Below are 19,696 nucleotides of genomic sequence, written 5' to 3' on the forward strand. Positions count from 1 at the left end.
CGGGCGATGGAGGTGACTGTTCTATGGAAGTTGTGGCAGGGTAAGGGTTCGAGGGGGCTCCAGAGTGGATGCTCTTCATGGTCTTGAGTGTGTCATCTGTGGTGAGCGGAGTCCAGTTGAGCAGGATCTGTTGGGATGCAGCGTGGTTGGGGGCGGTGGTGTCGGCCATGGTGGGGGGTTTTGGGTGTCGAAACTGTCATAGATCTGCCTGATCTTGTGTTGGAAGAAGGTGCTCAGTTTGTTGCAGTGGTATTGGGAGGGTGGAATTTCTGTGGTCTCAGTGTTGGACCTGGAAAACTCCTTGATAATGGTGAAGAGTTCTTTGCAGTTGTGTACGTTGGTGCTGATTCTGGCTTGGAAGGCTGTTTTCTTTGTGGTTTTTAGCAGGAGGTCGTGTGCGGTGATGGTGGTTTTGAAGGTTGCATGGGTTTCTGGGGTTTTGTTGTTCCTCCATCTCTTCTCTAGTCGTCTACAAGTGCGAGAGCCATCTGTGGAGGTTGCGTGCTGAGGTGTTAGCGTCTGCTGATGTGGGAGGTGTGGTAATGTTGAGAAAGGAGGTGAAATTTTCGGTGACCTTGCTCCAGCTACGATGGGGGCAGAGAGGGCTGTGGTGTATGCTGGATGTGGTGAAGGCGAAGTGCATGCAGTGGTGGTTGGCCAAGAGGAGTTCGACGGTGTCGTTGTAGGAGATTTTTCTGCTGGATGAGAAGTCAGAGTCTCGCTGAATGGGTCGGAGCGGTGACTAGCTGCTTGAGTCCGATGTTGGCAAGGTTCTCCAGAAGGGATTCAATGTTCTGGTTGCTGGGGCTGTCCAGGTGAAAGTTAAGGTCACCGAGTAGGATGTAATCGGTGGATGTGAGAGCCTGGGGTGCGATGAAGTCGACAATGGTGTCGGTGAAGGGAGGGCCTGGGCCGGGAGGCCTGTAGATGAGGGTGGCACAGAGAGTGGTGTTGGAGTTGGTCTGGATATGGAATTGGAGGTGTTCCATGGTTGTCGTTGGGTCATCTGAGTGGGTGGTCAGTAGGAGGGTGTTCTTCTGGACAAGGCGATGCCTCCTCCTGGTCGGTCAGCGTGGGCCATGCAGGTGATATTATAGCATTGGGGATGGCAGTGGCGATGTCCGGGCCAGAGCTGGGGTTAGTCCAGGTTTCCGTGAGGAAGGCGATATCAGGAGGGACGGAGTCGAGGAGGTCCCAGATTTCTGTGGCGTGTTTGTGGAGGGAGCGCGTGTGGAGGAGGATTCCCCCTGAGCCGGTCAGGTGCACTGTTGGTCGGCCGGGTGGCAAGAGGGGCTGAAAGTGTAGAGGTGGGCGGGGGTGTAGCTGAAGCTTCTGCAGGAGAAGAGTCCTTGGGTGTCCTTCGGTGACGCGAGGGGGCAGGCAGCGTGACGTCCTGTTTTGAGGGCGGGGAGGGTGCTGGCTTTGTATCGGTGGAAGGTCCTAGAACCAGGGTCCGGGGCGCTGGGCACAATCCAAGCGCAGACTGGCTTGCCTTAGGAACGCCAGCAGTGCGGCCGCACAGCAGCCGGCATTAAGTAGTGTGCAGGGGGGGCTGGACAGCTGGGAGGCGGGAAACGCGAGGAGCAGGAAAGAGTCACTGGAGGAGGCAGGGCCGCGGGGGATCGCAGTGGTAGGGGCAAAAGCTGTGAAACAAAGAAGAAAAGAAAAGTACAAGAGAAACAGAAAAAGATAGAAATAGCTGAAAAGAGGACAGAAGGCAGTCCAACAGCAGAGCAGTGACACTCTACCACTAGACCACCAGGGATGAGGCGTAGGCGGGAGCCTGCCAGTGGAGGAGGGTCTCGAACTTCTGGCCATAGGGTCAGCAGCAGCAACCGTGGCAGCAGCTACCAGGCGGAGCTGTGCAGGGAAGGGAGCAGTACACTAATAAGGTCAGTGGACAATAAACTTTCAATAATGAACATTCTTACACGATTTTGGAGACACAAACTGCAGAAACTTTTTTGCATGCTTGATTATGCTGGCCCAGTGGGATAAGGGCAACCGAGCCAATGTCAGCCTAGTACTCGATTTAATATGGTAGTTCATGAAAACATCATAAATAAAATGGTTAAATCAGACCTGAACATAGATATATGGTGTAAATATAATACTATTCAAGGGAATGCAGCAAAGGGAGCAATGGTAAATGGAGAGATATGTAAATAGGTGACATGGAATAATTAACACAGGGATCAGTAAGAGGACTAATATTTTCTGGAATGTTTTAAAAATTCTCTATATTGATAAATTTAGAATATGCTTGTAAAATGGGCTTATAGATACAATTTAGGAAAGGGAGGCCAACACCACAAAAAGAAGACATTTATAAAAAGGATATTGAAAGTTTGTGTGGTGTAAATGTTTCGCAGATTGCTTGATTGTAATAGGAGTGCAAAGGATATGGGTGTGATAGCACAATAAATTAGGTAAGGACATCTTATGTTATTTAGAACCTTACAATCAGTAACCATGTTCAAAGCACTTTGCTCAGTTTCTATCACCACAATACAAACAAAATGAGATCATTCATAAGAAGGGTAACATTAGATGGTTTAACATGGGTTGAGAAAGAAAAACACTTTTAGGTGAACTTCTTTTTCACAAAATGAAGATTTGAGTATTTATATAAATAATTAAGTGCACATCGGTAAACAAATTGATCCGTGGGGACACTGGTCCAACATCAAAGTTGTAACAGTTTGGACACCAGAGGCATTGGTAATCTACAGCCCTAACAAACACAGACATGAAACATAGCACCATTCAATATGTGTAGCTAATGCCTAATATAAACAAATTAAAATGATGAGTAAAATATACCAGTCCCTTTATTTAAGCAAGTGATCTCTGTGACAGACATTTTGGATTCTTCACTAACTAGTTGTTTCCCTGAATTAAAAGTAGACCTAAACCTCGCCTATGCCGAGCAGGTTGCAAGCAAAAGACACAGAATTGATGGACGGAATGCAAAACAAATCAAAACATTTTACTCCAGTCAAGAGATCTGGGTTAAATCCATCATTCTTTTGCTCAACATGCCACCCCAGGTTAGACCTGGCCATATGCAAATCAGTCTTGACCCTGTGTCTCATGGGAACAGTCCAGCCCTAACTGCCAAGCCAGGTCCTCCCTGGACCGGAAACAAGTATCCTAGGACCAGTTTCAGGGTTTCCCCCCTCATCAGCCAGGATAGCTTGAATCCAGTGGCACAGTGAGCCCGGGACCCACGTCTGGGCATACCCGGCGCACTTAGGGCGAGAAAGCAAAAGACACACAATTGATGAACGAAATGCAGAACAAATCAAAACATTCACCCCCAGTCAAGAGATCTGGGTTAAATCCATCATTCTTTTGCTCACCATGCCACCCCACTTTAGACATGCCACTGGAGTCAAGCTATCCTGGCTGATGAGGGGCGAAACCCCGAAACGGGTCCTAGGATGCTTGTTTCCAGTCCAGGGAGGACCTGGTCTGGCAGTTTGGGCTGGACTGTTCCCATTGGGTGCTGGGTCAAGACTGATTTGCATATGGCTGGGCTTAAACTGGAATGGCATGGGGAGCATAAAACGATGGATTTAGGCCCAGATCTCTATACTGGGGTGAATATATGACATTGTTCTGCATTCTGTCCATTAATTGTTCTTTTTAGGTCTCGCCTGACCAAGCGCATGCGCTGGTCTGGCAAGACATTTTGTGAGGGCTCCAAAAAGTGCTACCGGGCCAGCCTAGAGTTACAGTGCATGTGTGGGGGCGCGCGCGTCGTGCTTTACCGCGATTTCTTTCACTTTCGCGTCCTCTTTGATGTTTGATCGCGATCACTTTCGGGGCCGCATGGCCGCTTTGATGTTCTCCGTGAGGCTTCAATAGATTGCAGCAGTTAAAACAAGCACTGGCATATCCAATAGGTCTCGCTTTTGGGACCTTATAAGTGTTTAGTTATGCAACTGTTGCATGGCTAAACACTTATAAGGTCCCAAAGGCGAGACCTATTGGCTATGCCAATGCTTGTTTGTATTTGTCACCCGAGTGGGATGGGTATGCCCAGATGTGGGTGCCGTGATTTCCATGACACTGGAGTCAAGCTATCCTGGCTAATGAGGGGAGAAACCCCGAACCCGATCCTAGGATGCTTTTTTCCAGTCCAAGGAGGACCTAGCCTGGCATTTATTCAAACGCCCACAAAAGTTTGACAAGAATAGACTATTTTCTGACTCACACGGCAAACATCGGTAATCTACGCAACCCACGCTGCCTACCCAGATGCATTTCTGACCACTCCCCAGTATGGGCGGAGCTCACCTATCAATCAGAGACAACACAACACGATAGTGATCAACCCATGGCTACTTAAAATCCCAGATATAAAAGAGAATTTATTAACAAATACAGGCTACTACTTTGCTGAAAATTTTGGTTCCGTTGTCTCGGCACAAATAGTATGGGAGGCTTTTAAGGTGGTTTTAAAGGGGCAGGCATTGGCACTTGAGGTGGGATATCGAGAAAAACAGCAGCAGCAACTAATACAGTTGGAGAATGACCTTCAACAGCTCGAAATCGATCACGCACAGTCCCCTAATGAAACTACGGCCCATCGCATGGACTTTAACTAAGCAGAATATAAAACTCTGACTGGAGAGTGGGAACGGGCCCTTATGCTAGCTACACGGCATAGGCTTTATGAGATGGGGGACAGAGCTGTCAAACTGCTGGCGTGCTTGGAGAGAAGGGAGCAGGATGAGCGTTGGGTGCCTAGATTAACACGCGACAATCAGCAACTTATGTCAGACCCGCAAGAGGTTGAGAATGCATTGGTGGATCATTTGGAAAAAGTTTATACCTCCTCGACTACCGTCACAGTGGACGACTCCCGGCAATTGCTTGCTGACATTCTGCTACCTATCTTGTCCTTAGAAGACAGGGAGGCTTTAGAGGAGGTTCTCTCGGATGATGAAATCCGCCTAGCAATAAATAGCATCCAATCAGGAAAAGCGATGGGACCCAACGGGGTTCCCATTGAATTCCTTAAACTGACGGCTCTACATGTCGCGCTACATCTGCGAGAAATGTATAATGAAAGCTAACGAAAAGGGGTACTGCCGGAAGACCAACGGCTGGCTGCCATTGTGGTTATCCGTTAACCAGGGAAGCCTGCGGACCACTGCGCTTCCTACAGGCCTATATCGCTTATATACGAGGAGGCGAACATTTTTGCAAAACTTCTAGTGACTCTCCTGATCGTGAAGCTTCTGTCATTAGGTCATGCAGATCAATCGAGCTTCGTGCCTGGCCGAAACACGACATTAAATATCCGCCAACTCCATAATGTCCTTGGTTGCAAACACGTCGTAGCAGAAGACGCAGTGGTATTGTCACTGGACGCCAAAATGGCGTTTGATTCTATAGAATGCCCATATCTCTTTGAGGTGCTTCGGCGCGCCTTGGGTTTGGCCTGAAATTTAGGAACTGGGTTAAGTTACTCAATACTGACTTGAAAGGGCAGGTTAGGGTCAACAATCGGGTGTCTCGAATGTTCTCCTTGAAAAGAGGGACCAGACAGGGTTGTCCCCTGTCTCCCCTGATTTGTTTACTAATTCTTGAGCCTCTGTCCTCATGAGTGAGGCAGGATCCACTCGTCAGAGAGCTGAAATGGGCAAAAGGTCAAGAGAACATAATTTCTCTGTACGCAGATGAAATCCTGCTATACCTCGCACCCCCCTATGCATTGGTACATAGAATCCTAAACGCATAAACAAAATTTTGTTCAATAAACTGGAGTAAGTCGGTGATCTTTGCAATTCAGGGTTCAATATCGAAACTACCTCTGGGGTGTGAGGTGGAGAGGGCCACAGTAGGATTCAGATATCTGGGAGTCTTTATAACTCCAGACCTTTTATGATAATAACCTGGCTGTTCCACTGGAGAGACTTCGTAATGATGTTAAACACTGGAGGTCGCTTCCCCTCTCCCTATCGAGTCGAGCTGCCCTTTTTAAGATGCTGGCACTCCCCTGGTTTCTGTATATTCTTCAGAACTGTCCACACAAGGTCCCCGACTCGTACTTTAGAAATATTGACAGTGAGGTTAGAACTTTGCTCTGGGATGGGAGGGCACCTCGGATAGCTATACAAAAATTGACTAAGGGCTGGTATGATGGTGGTATAGCCCTCCCGGATATGCGACTATACTATTGGGCCTCCCAATTGATAGTGGTGAACCATTGGATGTATCGTTCACCGGTGGACCCAGCATATCTGCTGGATAAATATCAAATGAGCAGAGAACTTAGGATCCCTCTACTCAAAAGCGGAAAAATCGACACATAGGTCCGACAGCCCACACAGTGGAGATATGGCACCAAGACACTCGAATTTGGGATGGTTGGGCCGACTGACTCAAGCTACTTCGCTTTGGTCTCCCCAATAACTGGGTTTACTATGTCACCAACCGGGATTTGATAAGTGGGATACTATTGGCATCTCGTCCATAGGCCACTTAGTGAAAAAAGGTAAAATGTTAACATTCGCGGAACTAAAGAACCAATATCAACTAGCTCAAGGGGAAATATTCTGTTATTTACAGATCCATCATGCCCTCACAGGAGCCCTCTCTGACTTTGCCAATCTCCCAGAGTCTTCCCCTCTAGGAGATTGATTGCTGTCGGAATCTATATCAGAGAAAGCCGTTTCATAGACATACAAGAAATTATGCAATAATCTACCAGATCCGTTTTACACTCTTCGGGAGAGGTGGCAAGCCGATATTGGACAGATTGAAGATGACGATTGGCAAACAGCATTAATGTCCCCCAAGGAAGCAGCCATTTCTCTAAAGCTCTGCTTGATCCAATTAAAAGTCCTTCACAGAATATACCTCACTGGGGTCACGCTAGCGAAACTTGGGCACAGACCAGACTCGATGTGTTTCACGTCATTGCAGTCAGGAGGCAACTTTTTACCATATTATCTGGGAATGTCCCTGCATACAAATTCTATGGGACAGAGTCACAAGACACATGCAAAGGACGTTGGATAAAGAAATTAGCCTTACGCCACGCTTAGGGCTTCTTAATATTTGGGAAGCAACGGACCTAACAGAGGTGGAACAACAAATGAGCACACTGGGATACACACTAGTCAAGTGGGCTATTGCAATGAAATGGGGGTGTGGGAGAGAAGCCATCACCAAAAAGTTGGGCGCAGGAATTAGATAAATGTATGATAACAGAGAAAGATGTGTTTAAATCCTGGGGTTGTCCTAAGAAATGGGATAGAAAATGGGGTAAATTGAACGTGTATCGAGGTGAGCTGTGTACTTCGCCAACTGTAGATATGGAAATGACTAAAAGGGGCAGATTTGAGTCCAAAGCGTAGACCTAAGTCATTATTGATTCCATTAACCATGTAGATTTTATCAATGTGGTGCACTATGTGAAACTATTTGACATGTGATGTATGTTTTATGTTTTAAATTAATAAAAATATCTTTTTTTTAAAAGAAAAGACAAGACCAAAGATAAAGTCGCCTAAGTTACTGCATCTTCAATATGCAGTTTCTAGACTTGACAAAAAAGAAAATATTGTAGAACCCAGCAAAACATGTAGTGATTTCATCGTACAACGGTTAATCCATCGCCTCCCGATTTCAGACACCATTATAAGATTAAAAGGGTCACCTGTGACATTCACCATGAAATTCAGAGCAGCAATATTGATGCATAACACACAAATTTAAATACAGCGCTGTTATTAAAAACAATTCAGTAAGCAAGCTATGGTACCCCCCTTTCAGTGGGACAAAGTGGGAATATTTTGCAAGACAGTATTCAAGTAGATAGATTTTGCACCTAAAATGTATGCGGGGTTAAATAGAACACTTTTCAAATCTGGAACCTCTTTGTACTCAATGCATGGATGAGCTTGCAGTCTTACTGAGTTCTACAGGCGCTCAGGCAGAATGCTATCCATTGGTCCAATCTGACATTAGTTTTACTATGTTTGGTAATATGACATGCCTGCTCCCAAGTGAGACACTTTTTACGGTTCTGTGTCCCTTCGCAAAGGTGCACAAAAGAATGAGCACACAGGATTTATAGCCCATGTAGTGTATAAGGAGGAAACATTGAAAGGGCTCTTTCTAACAAATCGTTGAGAGCTAAACATAAGAAAAACTCTTAATAAAACTACATACACTGATTGAATCAATGAGCTGTAGGCTTAGGAAACATAGCAAAGTTTGAACAGGCATTCCAATATTGACAAAATATGCTGAATTGGCAACATGTGAATCACAGTTTTTAGCAATTTCTTTAAAACATTATCAGCCATTGTCAGACAGCATGTGCTGCCCATTAAAAGACCCTACCTGTTGCCACTTGCTCTTTACCGCTGGATCTCGGATTGACAGACAATGCCTATGAATCTGCTGTATTACACCCTGATAATACACCATAGAAGAGTCGTAGTTCCCAAGAAGAGCATATTCTCGTCCCTTCTTGGCGTTGTCACAAATTTCAACCAAGCTCATCTTTCACAAACCTGAAACAAAATATGTATTCAGATGAAACAGGAATAGGATTGTTTCTACTAGTTCAGCAACAGAAAAATTGCTGAAACAGTGGGTTCTTCTCCGTCTTTATATTTGCCTGTATAGTACAGCATTGGCATACCACGTATTAACCCACCAGGTGTCCTAGGCATGCAACAAACATAAATAATATATTTTATCTTATAGCTCAATGCACAAGCAAAGATAAATGTAGATCAATCTGAGAGGCATGAAACGCCAGATAGCACTGATCGTTCCCCTGGATAATCTTGGTAACACCTACTTTCTATTCAAAAAGCAAAGATTGTGTCCGCAAAACCACGAGGACACTGTAAATCTTACCCAGTGGCACCAGAGAAGTGTTATCATTATTAGACATCCTGCCTCCTTTATGCACAGAAACACCATTGGTGCCTGATTTGAGACAAAAGAAAAGTACACCAACCATGAATAAATATCTGCTTATAAACAAACCAGAGCGCACTAAAGTATCACAGAACTTTTAACAAGGGCAATTTTAGATTTAAATACTAGAAAGCCATATGCCTAAGAAAATTTTGATGGACCAATCACTGGCATCACAAAGGAGGAGTTACTAAATTGGAAAGTGAAATCAAGAAATGTGATTCAAATAATTAAATGCAACAAAGGTATTAATGTTGGAAAAGAAATCCTAGCAAAGCTTGGAAAATCTGTGGCGTAGAGCCCTATTCATTTTTATGGCCCGCCCTCTGTGTTTTTCACAGTGGATTACACATCCAGAGAACCCATTTTAGGTGGTCCTTATTTCAACTATGCTGTTCAACAGCAGAGCTCATTGTCTACTGATGAAGGCTGAAATAAAAACACACTTGGGTCAGGATGCAAGAGGAATGCAATTTTAAAAATCCGTTTTTCTCTACTTAGGGGCTAATTCCGATCCCGCTCGGATGGCCCTCCCAGAGCCATCCTTAGCCTTACCTTCTGACCAACTCGTTCCGGGAGCCGGTCCGTGCAAGTGAGGAAGTACGATGCGCAAATGTGTCCATTTCCCGAGCGACACGCACGCGCCGAATCCAGCGACATTTTCCATACAAGCCGGCTCCGTAAACGCTGAATAGACTCGCCTGGAACCATTTCTAAAGCAGTTTCCGTCCGAGCAGGTACGATGCTTACTTCCTCCGCGCCGAACAGGTTGCTACCTCCAGTACGTCAGAGCTTACGGAAGAGCTGTATTTCAGCTCTGATTCGCGCCACAACACGATCACTTCGTACGAGACGAAGCAGCCATGTATCTGATTGCGCATATCATCCCTATACTGTACGCCTATGGTCGAATCAACAACCGGAACTCACACGTACGTCGCAGACAGTAAGTCAGACACCTACCATACACAAAAACTTCATGATCCCGCGAAAGCCAACACACCCATAGTGGGTGGATGTCTATCCTTACCAGCATTGTCCACCCCATAGGGGGTGGATGTCTTTCCCCACCAGCACTGTCCACCCCATAGGGGGTGAAGGACAAACACTCCACCACTTCTGTCATGCCATGATTGTGTATTGTGTGCAAACAGCATGAAATAGTGACACATAAAGAAAACAAATACAGAAACCCCCATCACTGTAGTGACCAAAATGTGATTGTGGGGTTCAATACCACAGCATTGTCAAGCATATAGGGACATTGGGTATAACCCCCCCCCCATCAATGTAGTGACCAAAAGGTGGGTGTGGGGTTCAAACCCCCAGCATGTGCAAACAATCAGGAATGAGTTTTGAGGCCTAAAACCACATGCAATGTAGTGACAAAGTAGTGGTTGTGTGCCAAACAAACACAGATATGTTGAGGCAAACATTGTTGTGCCTTTGAAGATACCCCCTGCCATGTGGAGCCAATCATTGCCATTGTGGGTTAACACTGCCACCAATGTTCAATTGGACAGTGTACGAAGTGACCATCAAAATACATAAACACACATTTGTTCACAAACAGACACACATGCAAAGGAAATCCTTCTGAAACCACAGTTTTGACAAGATCCTGTTCCACACTGTGGCAGCAATGGCAAATTCATAACATGATGAATGTGCAGACTGAAGATTTAGGAGAGAGAGAGAGAGAGGGGGAGAGAGAGGGAGAGAGAGAGAGCGAGTGTGTGTGTGTGTGTGTGTGTGTGTGTGTGCGTGTGTGTGTGTGTGTGTGTGTGTGTAAGTGGCTTAACTCCACTGAGACATATGCGTGTATAATCCAGAAGTATCTCGAGAATTGTGTTACTGAATGTTGGCAATCTGGCATTGTTCAATGACCAGGTTCACAACAGTCACATGTGGAACAAGCTTGGTGGAGCAACAAACAATACATCAAGAGACTGACTCTCTACCACAGTACCTTCAAGGCCACTACACTGTGGTGACAGTATCCTGTCAGATGACCCTCTGAAATGATAAATTAGGATGTGGCCCATACTTTGGAGCACACTCACTCTTGAGCACTGTGTCACAGGTCTTGCCAGAACAACTTTTATCACACATACCCAAACATTACTCACAGGGCATGGCCTGTAATGTAAGACCAGAATGTAGGTAGGGGCCTTGCCAAGAGGCAAGTCACATTTGGCCAGTCTAAACACCGCACACCTTGATCAGCAGCAATGTGCATCTGCTAAGCCTACATTGACTGGACATTGCACATGCACCCATGACAATCCGACTGGTGGTGGTTGGATCTGTGTTTTACAAACACAATACACATAGCTAGTCATTACTCCTGGTGAAATTTGTTATACCGTTTGGGATGGAGTACATGTGCATAACGTGAAATGTATCAGACACATTGGGAAATTTAACACTGTCCCAGAACAATGAAACACTCAAGGAGACCTACAAATAATACATGTTGCCATCAGGCGACAGGGAAGGGTATAATCTGCTGAGTGTGAGCAGTCATACACAAATACAAGTGCCAAACTCACAAAAACAGATGACAGATTAAAAACACGCTGATGTTGGTAGCACAGATGTGATTTTGGGAATCCAAAATATGTCAAATGTGAGTTTGCCCACAGTGCAGGCACTTATATCAACCCAAGGGATGACACCATAATGACTCAATTTGGCCCATGCGCCCACATCAAAGTAAAATAGGTTGACAAAGCACTAGACAAATCTGTAAGCTTCGCAAACAGGAACATCAGCAGGGACTACAGTCTTGGTAGAAATAGGGCGTGGAACACAGAGAGTCATGCTCAGAGAACACACACCATGGGCTCAGGAAATATCACAGATTAACACACTGCCATGAGGTGATTTCACTACTGTGGAAGGTCAGCTGTGTCAAGCTTGGTCTTGGCATGGGTCTGCCATGTCAGAATGAGACTCGGACATTGATAAACCTATTACAACACACAGACTACTTTGGTCCCATCAGCCTGTGTACAGGTGTGTCTCCAAAGTCCTCTGCATGTAGTCAAAATCCATGTTTAGCATGTGGCAATGATGAGACAGATGACTTGTTCATCATCAATGCGCTATTCTGCATGTCCATTAGAGACGTGAATACCGGTGAAAACATTTAAAATATGTACGAATGTCAGCCCGACATATGTGCTAAAGTGTAAGCCAAAGATGGGAGGTTGTGAAAAGAATGACACACTCCTTGTACAAACCAATGTGGATCCTGACAACCTGCAATTGCAGTCAATGATGAATCTGATACATACTGTAATAGGGCACATATACCATGGACCACATGCAGTCCATTACATCACTATATCATTCTTGATCTTAAACAATATTTCCACAGTAATTTAAGTACACTCATTAGCAACATTATGTACACGAAATGCTAAGCAACAAAATAACAAAAATTAGCTTTATTCAGCATTTGCATATAAAAAACAAAAATCACGAATAACAATAAGGCCGATGGCCAGTCCATGTTAATGAGTCCTTCGGGGGGCAAACATGATGAGTCGTCATCCATTGCTTGCCTGCACTGACATAAGTGGGGGACATCTTCCCGAGGAGGGGCATCTTTTGGGCAGGCCAGGCACCGCAGGGGCAGAATTAGGGTGTACCAGTATGGGTTATGGGAGGGATGGGGGCTACTGGAGTGTCCGTATCAACTTCAGTGGACATGTCAGATTGAGGGGGTTGTGTCTCCACTGCAGTGGACATGTCGGATTGAGGGGGTTGTGTCTCCACTGCAGTGGACATGTTGGACTGAGGGGCGGGGGCTCCACTGCAGTGGACATGTCAGATTGAAGGGGTGGGGGCTCCACTGCAGTGGACAGGTCAGATTGGGGGGCTATGGTCTCCACTGCAGTGTGTGGAACTGACCGAGGGTGTGGTGTTGCGTGAGTGGAAGTGCTTGTGGTAGGGAAAGAGGGCCTGATCATCTTTGGGATGGTGTAATGGTGTGTGGGTGAACCTGGAATGGCTTGTGTGTGTGAACTTTGGGAGGGGTGGCCTTGGCTGTGGAAGATGTCGATTTTGTGGTGGAAGTTTGGGATGGTGGTGGGGTTTTGCTTTTCTTTGTCCTGAGGGATGTACGGGTGAGGGCCTCAGTGTTCCTACTCTTAGGGGAGGGTGTGCGTGTGGTTGTGGATCTCCTCTATGTGGGTGGTGATTTCCTCTTCCCCTTGTGAGTCTGGTCTGATGTATCTGTTGGGAAGAGGCCACGGTCAGGGAGGAAGAGCCTCTGGGAAGGAGGAGTTGCAGGAGAGTCAAGGGTAGGGCTTTTGGAAGGAGAGATAGCTGAGGAATGTGGAGTGGGTGTGAATGGGTGTGTGTGTTTTGTTGCCCTATCCCCTGTGTGTGTGATGTCAGTTCTGAGTGTGCGTGTGTGTTTGTTCGGACATTGTTTTAGGTTGCTGTGTGCTGCTTCTGTCTGTTGGGGTGTGTGCATGTGCCTGTGTGAGTGTCCTTTGGTCAGGTAGGTTAGTGTGGACTGTGGATGGGGCAGAGGTAAGAGGAGTGAGGGACTGTTTTAGGAGGGACACTGCTGCCATCAGTGAGGAGGCCATGGACTGATTTGTCCGCTGTAGGGTAGATATGTCTGATGACATGCCCTCCATGTATGACACCAATTGTGTCAATAGACTGGTGTATGCATGGAGATCGCTTAGCATGGATGTTTGCCCCACATGTAACTGTTTGAGCAAGTCCACAGACTCCACACTCAGGGCAGCAGGGGTGACAGATGCAGGGGGTGCAGTGCCTGGACCAAAGGAGACATGCTCCCGAACACGGGAGTGTCCACGGACCTTTGGAATGGGAGCATCTGGGAGGGTGGAGATGGTGGTGGTGGCGGGGACAGACTCGGTTGTTGTGGCCTCTGCTCTGGTAACACCCACCACCACCACAAGGGAGTCACCGCTGGAGCTGGATTGGTCCTCAGCTGATATTGATGTTTCTGAGAGGCCCTCAGTGTGGCTCCCTTCACCCTCTGTGCCACTGAGTCCCTCCTCCTCCTCCACAGTGGACCCCGTCTGGCTAGCCGCTTCCTCTTGGTCAGTGGAACTGTCTCCTCCAGTCGCCGTAGATGATGCTGTGAGCAAGGAGGAGATACAGATTCACATCAGTCATCTGCACATACTTGACACATGAGTTTTTTCACAACACATCACAGAGCTAGCCCTTGCATGATGTTCATGCCACTTTTCATATTCATTACACATATGTGAACATGTCACTTGTCAGTCTGCCAGTGAATCATGGTTATCAAACACATGATGGCAATGGAACCATCTGTCTCTAAAATTAAACTAAATACATGGCTAACAACGCACTGTTTTGCCTGTTGTCTTATCTGTAATGCTCCTGAGTGTCAGGGCTCATAACAAACATGTCTCATCTCATGCAAGGGAGTCTGGAAGTGGCACAACAAATGGGATGGACAAATTCATAATTTGACATGATGAAGATACTTCCATCCCCAGTCACCATGATTGGGTTATGTCTTTAACTACAATGCTAAAACAGACGGCATGCAGGACAACAGACAAGTACAAATACTGCATCCTCTAGATTTTTTATGTGGCACACTATGCCACAGGCCTGTCTACCCAAACAGTATGTACTGACTCTTGTTACAGGGGCAGTGAATCCCGACTTTACAATCAGCACCGTGTCACACTCATTTATTCACTGTTAAAGCAACATCTGTAGTGGTCAAGTCCCCTAAGTGCTACACACAATTTAAACACTTTTACAAGCTCACGTCGTTCTCCTGAGACATTGGAGTATATGAAGTTACAAATCTGTATACATTTTGCAAGCTCCCAAGAACGAAGTGATGCAGCATACACATATATGTTGAAGCCACCATTATGCACAGTCAAGGTATAACACACAGAAGTTTAGTCCTGTGTATCTGAGCCAATTTCCATACATTGGATGTCTGTCCATATTCAATATATTTGCCACATGTGTAAATTTAAAAGTTCTGCCTGTACACACTGACACAGAGTCAGACACATGAATTTAAATTTTAAAATGGTTAAAGTGTTGCCTGACCCACAAAAACAGGATGTGACTTGTCTCAGATGGCCTTAGTTGGCATACCTGTCCTTGGTCCATGTGAAACATGGGATTAGCCGGAGCACTAGGCAGGTGACTACACATTTTGAACGCTTATCCATTTCATTTGTTTGAGGAATCAACATTGGTCTTACCTACTGTACGGGTGTGTAGTATTATTCTTACAAACCTGTGTTGACCCAGATCAGCATTTCAAACAATTATGTATGTACCACACAGAGTACAGGTCATATTTCTGTCAATGTGCTGACACATGTAAATCACCTCACTCATGATGGTCAACTCAATGCACCTGTTATCTATTGTGTTGTTCACATTAACCTCGGACTACAGCAACTACACGATACCCAAGTGACAAATGTCATAAACGGAAAGGGACACGCCTGGCCATCAGATGAGAATGAGGCATCATTACATTTAGCCACGTAAGTGTTGTCTCAGCAGACAGACGACCTGTGAGAGTGTTACCAGGCTGAGGGAGTGCAACATGCATGTCAGACATAGTTCAGCAAAATGGCACAAACTCACTCCCTCCTTGCTGCTGTCTGGCCTTCAATTGCCCATCTAAGTCAGGGAAGACCACCGTCAGTATCCGTAGCATGAGGGGGGGTCAGGGTCTGTCGTCCACCCCTTTTGCGAGGAGGTGACAGCTTCAGCTGGACTCTTGCAATCCTCCGGGTCCAGCCACGGAGGTCATGCCACCTCTTCTGGCAGTGGCGGATGCGGTGTTTGAAGACCCCCACAGACCTCCCAGCCCAGACGATGGTCAGACAAATTTCCTGCTTCTGATGGGCGTCGACCTGTAAGGATGACTTAGTGACACACCATTACTACACATGCTACACGTTTGGTCATCACACACTTGGACATATAGGTCATTGTTGGAAGGGCATATAATGTATAAAGGTTGTACACATATCAGCAGGGGCAGTTGTCCTGTGTGCAAGCCTGCCTTAACAACATAACAACAGTGCATGACAATCAATTTCACAAAATACACTTTTACATCCCTGTACCTGTCCAGAACATGAATCAACACACTGTGAGACTTACAATAACTATGTGTGCATGCTTGCCCTTGAGGATCACAATGCTAGTAGTGTCTGTTATAAAACATGGTCAATTGAAAGGTCTGTGCAATCAACACTCACCTGCTCCCCTGGTCTCCCATACAGCTTGCTGTACTGTGGAAGGGAGCTGTCCAGCAGGGCCTGGTCTCCTCCTCTGTGAAAGCTGGTACCCTCTCCACAGTACGTGCCATTACAGATCCCAGAGGATGCAGAGACAGGAGCAGTGGTAGGTTGAGATGTAGGCAAGTAGCATGTAGTGCAGGCAAGTGAAGTCTCTTGGGAAGAGACAGCCTTATATTTGTGCTGCAGAGGCGGATTCTGTTCCATGGGTCCAAAGAGATAGGTCAGAAACGTTTACATTATCCGAATTTGGCCAATCCATAACATTGCACACATCGGACACGCCTACCGCGTCGTTCAAATATTCAGCATCATAACACTATTGAGTTTGATACATTGTTGTTGTTATCCAAAAGAATTTGTTTGCACACGATTCGTGCACAAAGCAAAACCGCGTCTGTCCCCATGACGACCAATAGCCAATGTGAACGTCCGGCTTGGTTTTGAAGTGTACGCCATGTCTTTTGAAAACTCACCGCGTCTGTCCCCATTACGACTAATAGCCAATGTGTACGTCCGGCTTGGTTTTGAAGTGTAAGCCGCGTCTTTTAAAAACACACCCACGTCCGTCCCCATTACAGTCAACAGCCAAAGGATGCAAACCACACTGTTTTGGCTGTGGCTCGGGTGAACTTCACCAATCAATAGGCCTGTCAGACAGAATAGGAAACTTCATTTCCTGTTTTATGACATGTGTGGGTACATATATTCACATGTCATATTGGACAGAGCTCTTCATAGCTCACACTCCCATGATGAGCCAACCTTCATGTGCACCAAATCCATTGTTTGTAATGCACATCACAACTGTGAGTGACAACTATACAGATCACCCTCCTAGGCCGGACACAGTTCCAGGGGCCCATTGTGTTATCACAAGTTACATACACTCAGAATATCAGCTGTAATGGACTGTGTGTTACAAAGTGCCTTAGATGCAGTATTTTTGAGTGAATCCACAGTATCTGAGTATTGTACAACGTACACACTCCATTGTTTAGGTTGTTGATGAAATTCACTTTAAACATCAATCTGTATTTGGCATGTGAGTTGCTGTTGTTTCTTTGTGTCACAGACATACCTGTTTGTTATGCAAGCAAAATGTGATACACATCATGGGTGTTTTATGTGTGTGATGGTACATGTATGTCAGACATTACATCCTGACAGTTTCCATGTGGCATTATATGTTCCCTGTGTGTGTACCTTTCCACCACTTGTAGGTTGCTCCACACCACACATCTATCTTTGATAGTTACTGAGATGTGTGTTTTGTATGTGATATTTGTTAACATGGACTGTGACAGACAGCATTGATTAATCACAGCGCAGCATTGCACTTGTAAAACCATCATGACTTGAAATGTTCTGTGAGGGTCACATAGCTGGTATTTGTGTCAATGCTCAACATTACACACCTACTTCATTGAGTCTTGCTTTGATGTTGCATATGATATTTAGCATGTTACTTGCCACATTTGAAAGGGAATTGATAGAGTTTCTTTGTCACCTATGTACCACAGGAGACCAGCTGTCCACAGACCCTTCCCCGACCTAGAGACCATGGTAGAACATGACAGCATTAGATGTTACCGCTTCACCAGACCATTCATTGAAGATTTGGCCGAGCAGTTGGGCCCACATTTGCTACCTGGACACTCTTATCCATCTGCGCAGACCCCCAAGGTAATAGTGATGTCAGCCCTACATTTCTGTGCCACGGGAACCTTCCAGTATACTGTGGCTACTGCTGGTGGGATGTCACCTACAATGTTTGTCCGTGTGCTTCGGGATTTTTTGGAGGCCACGTTACAATTTCTGAACCGGTACATCAATTCCCTACACCATGACAATTTGCTGACATCAAGAGTGACTTTTATGCTTTAGAAAGAATGCCACATGTCATTGGCTCCATTGATGGTACACATGTGGCGTTGGTCCCAACACAGGCAACTGAACAAAAATACAGGAATCGTAAGCATTTTCACTCCATAAATGCCCCCTGGTATGTCTGCCTGACATGACAATCTCACATGTCTGTGCACGTTTCCCAGGATCAGCACATGACGCGTACATCATGAGGAATAGTAGGATCCCACAGATGATGTCTCAGCTGCCAAATCAGCGTGCCTGGCTTGTTGGTGTGTAATGTCTGTTTATGTTGTATGTGGTTTGTATGTCAAGCTGTACCCTGTTTTCAGACACATGAGATGTCTTTTTTGTTCAAATTTAGGTGACTCCGGATACCCCAACATGCTGTGGTTGCTGACACCACTCAGGAACCCTGTCACCTCTGCTGAGTTTAGTTTTAATGAGGCACATGGGTGGACCAGGCGAGTGATAGAGCGGACATTTAGGCTACTGAAAAGCAGATTTTGCCGCCTGGACTGTCCAGGAGGGGCCCTCCAATATGCACCAGAAAAGGTGTATAAGATAATCATTGTGTGTTGCATGCTACCCAACCTGGCAGTGAGGCATGAGCTACCTCTCATCCAAGGTGACGGTGACCAGCAGCCTCCAGCAGGGGAGGATTCAGCCCTGGGTCATGTTGCCAGTGATGATGAGGGGTAGGAGGATGTTCGGAGACAGCTCATCAACAACTTTTTCTCATGATTGTTAGTATACAATGATGAGTTGACTAAGCTTTTTCTTTGCATGATATGTGTCTGTAGCCCAATATCTGTGCATGCTACTTGACATGATCCTTGAAGTTGTTGTGTGTCCATTGAGTTAGTATGTTCACCAGTACAGTGTTGACATGACTCCTAGCTAGTGTTCACAATTCATAAGACTTGTGTATGAAATGTCCATTGGAGATGTATGCAGAAATTTAGGTATGTAAAGACTGTTCTATGTCTCTCCTTCGCAGGGTCCTTTGGCTGTTGTATGGTGACATGTAACCTCCAAAACACACAATGCTGTCACAGAGTGCAACTTTTCTTGGGATCAGGTAGCTGTGCCACACACTTCAATTCGAACATTTTGTAACGTCTTGGTAAATTTGTGAAGATTGTCACATTGTGATTAGATTGCATCTGTTGTGGATGCAACATGTTGTGACTGTGTAATAAACCTGTGCTCCACATTGAGGTGTGCCTCGTCTGCATACACACATTCAACATTCATTTGCATACTGTTTCTGTGCCCGAATTTCCACTCAACCTGACATTGTTTAGTGTTTATGCATTGAAATGTCTTTTCAGTTTACAACAGTGGCGGCAATGAGGATGTATGCCATGTGCCATTTGTGTTGGGTTGACCTTCTGTGTATCTCTTATATGTGTCACATCACAATTGCTCACAAGACTGTGTTTTAATTGCTGTACTTGTTTTCCTGCAAAATACTTGTTTTTCAGGGCATCAACTCCATGTTACAAACAGTGTTTAATTCACGACAGAGGCAAGTATTGTGTGATTATGAAATTTATTCCGAT

At 45.7% G+C, this 19,696-nt stretch overlaps 1 protein-coding gene across 1 annotated transcript in view; it reads right to left on the reverse strand.

Moving 5' to 3' along the window:
- The window catches only part of KATNAL1 (katanin catalytic subunit A1 like 1), a 386,354-nt gene that overhangs the window by 319,186 nt on the left and 47,472 nt on the right, over positions 1-19,696 (reverse strand). The window contains exon 2 of the mRNA XM_085621654.1: positions 8,365-8,537. Coding sequence (XP_085477780.1) covers positions 8,365-8,526 — 162 coding nt within the window. The 5' untranslated portion in view covers positions 8,527-8,537. The remainder of the gene's footprint in view (positions 1-8,364; positions 8,538-19,696) is intronic.

The sequence above is a fragment of the Triturus cristatus genome, chromosome 8 (assembly GCF_964204655.1).
Source record: "Triturus cristatus chromosome 8, aTriCri1.1, whole genome shotgun sequence".
NCBI classification, from domain to species: domain Eukaryota; kingdom Metazoa; phylum Chordata; class Amphibia; order Caudata; family Salamandridae; genus Triturus; species Triturus cristatus.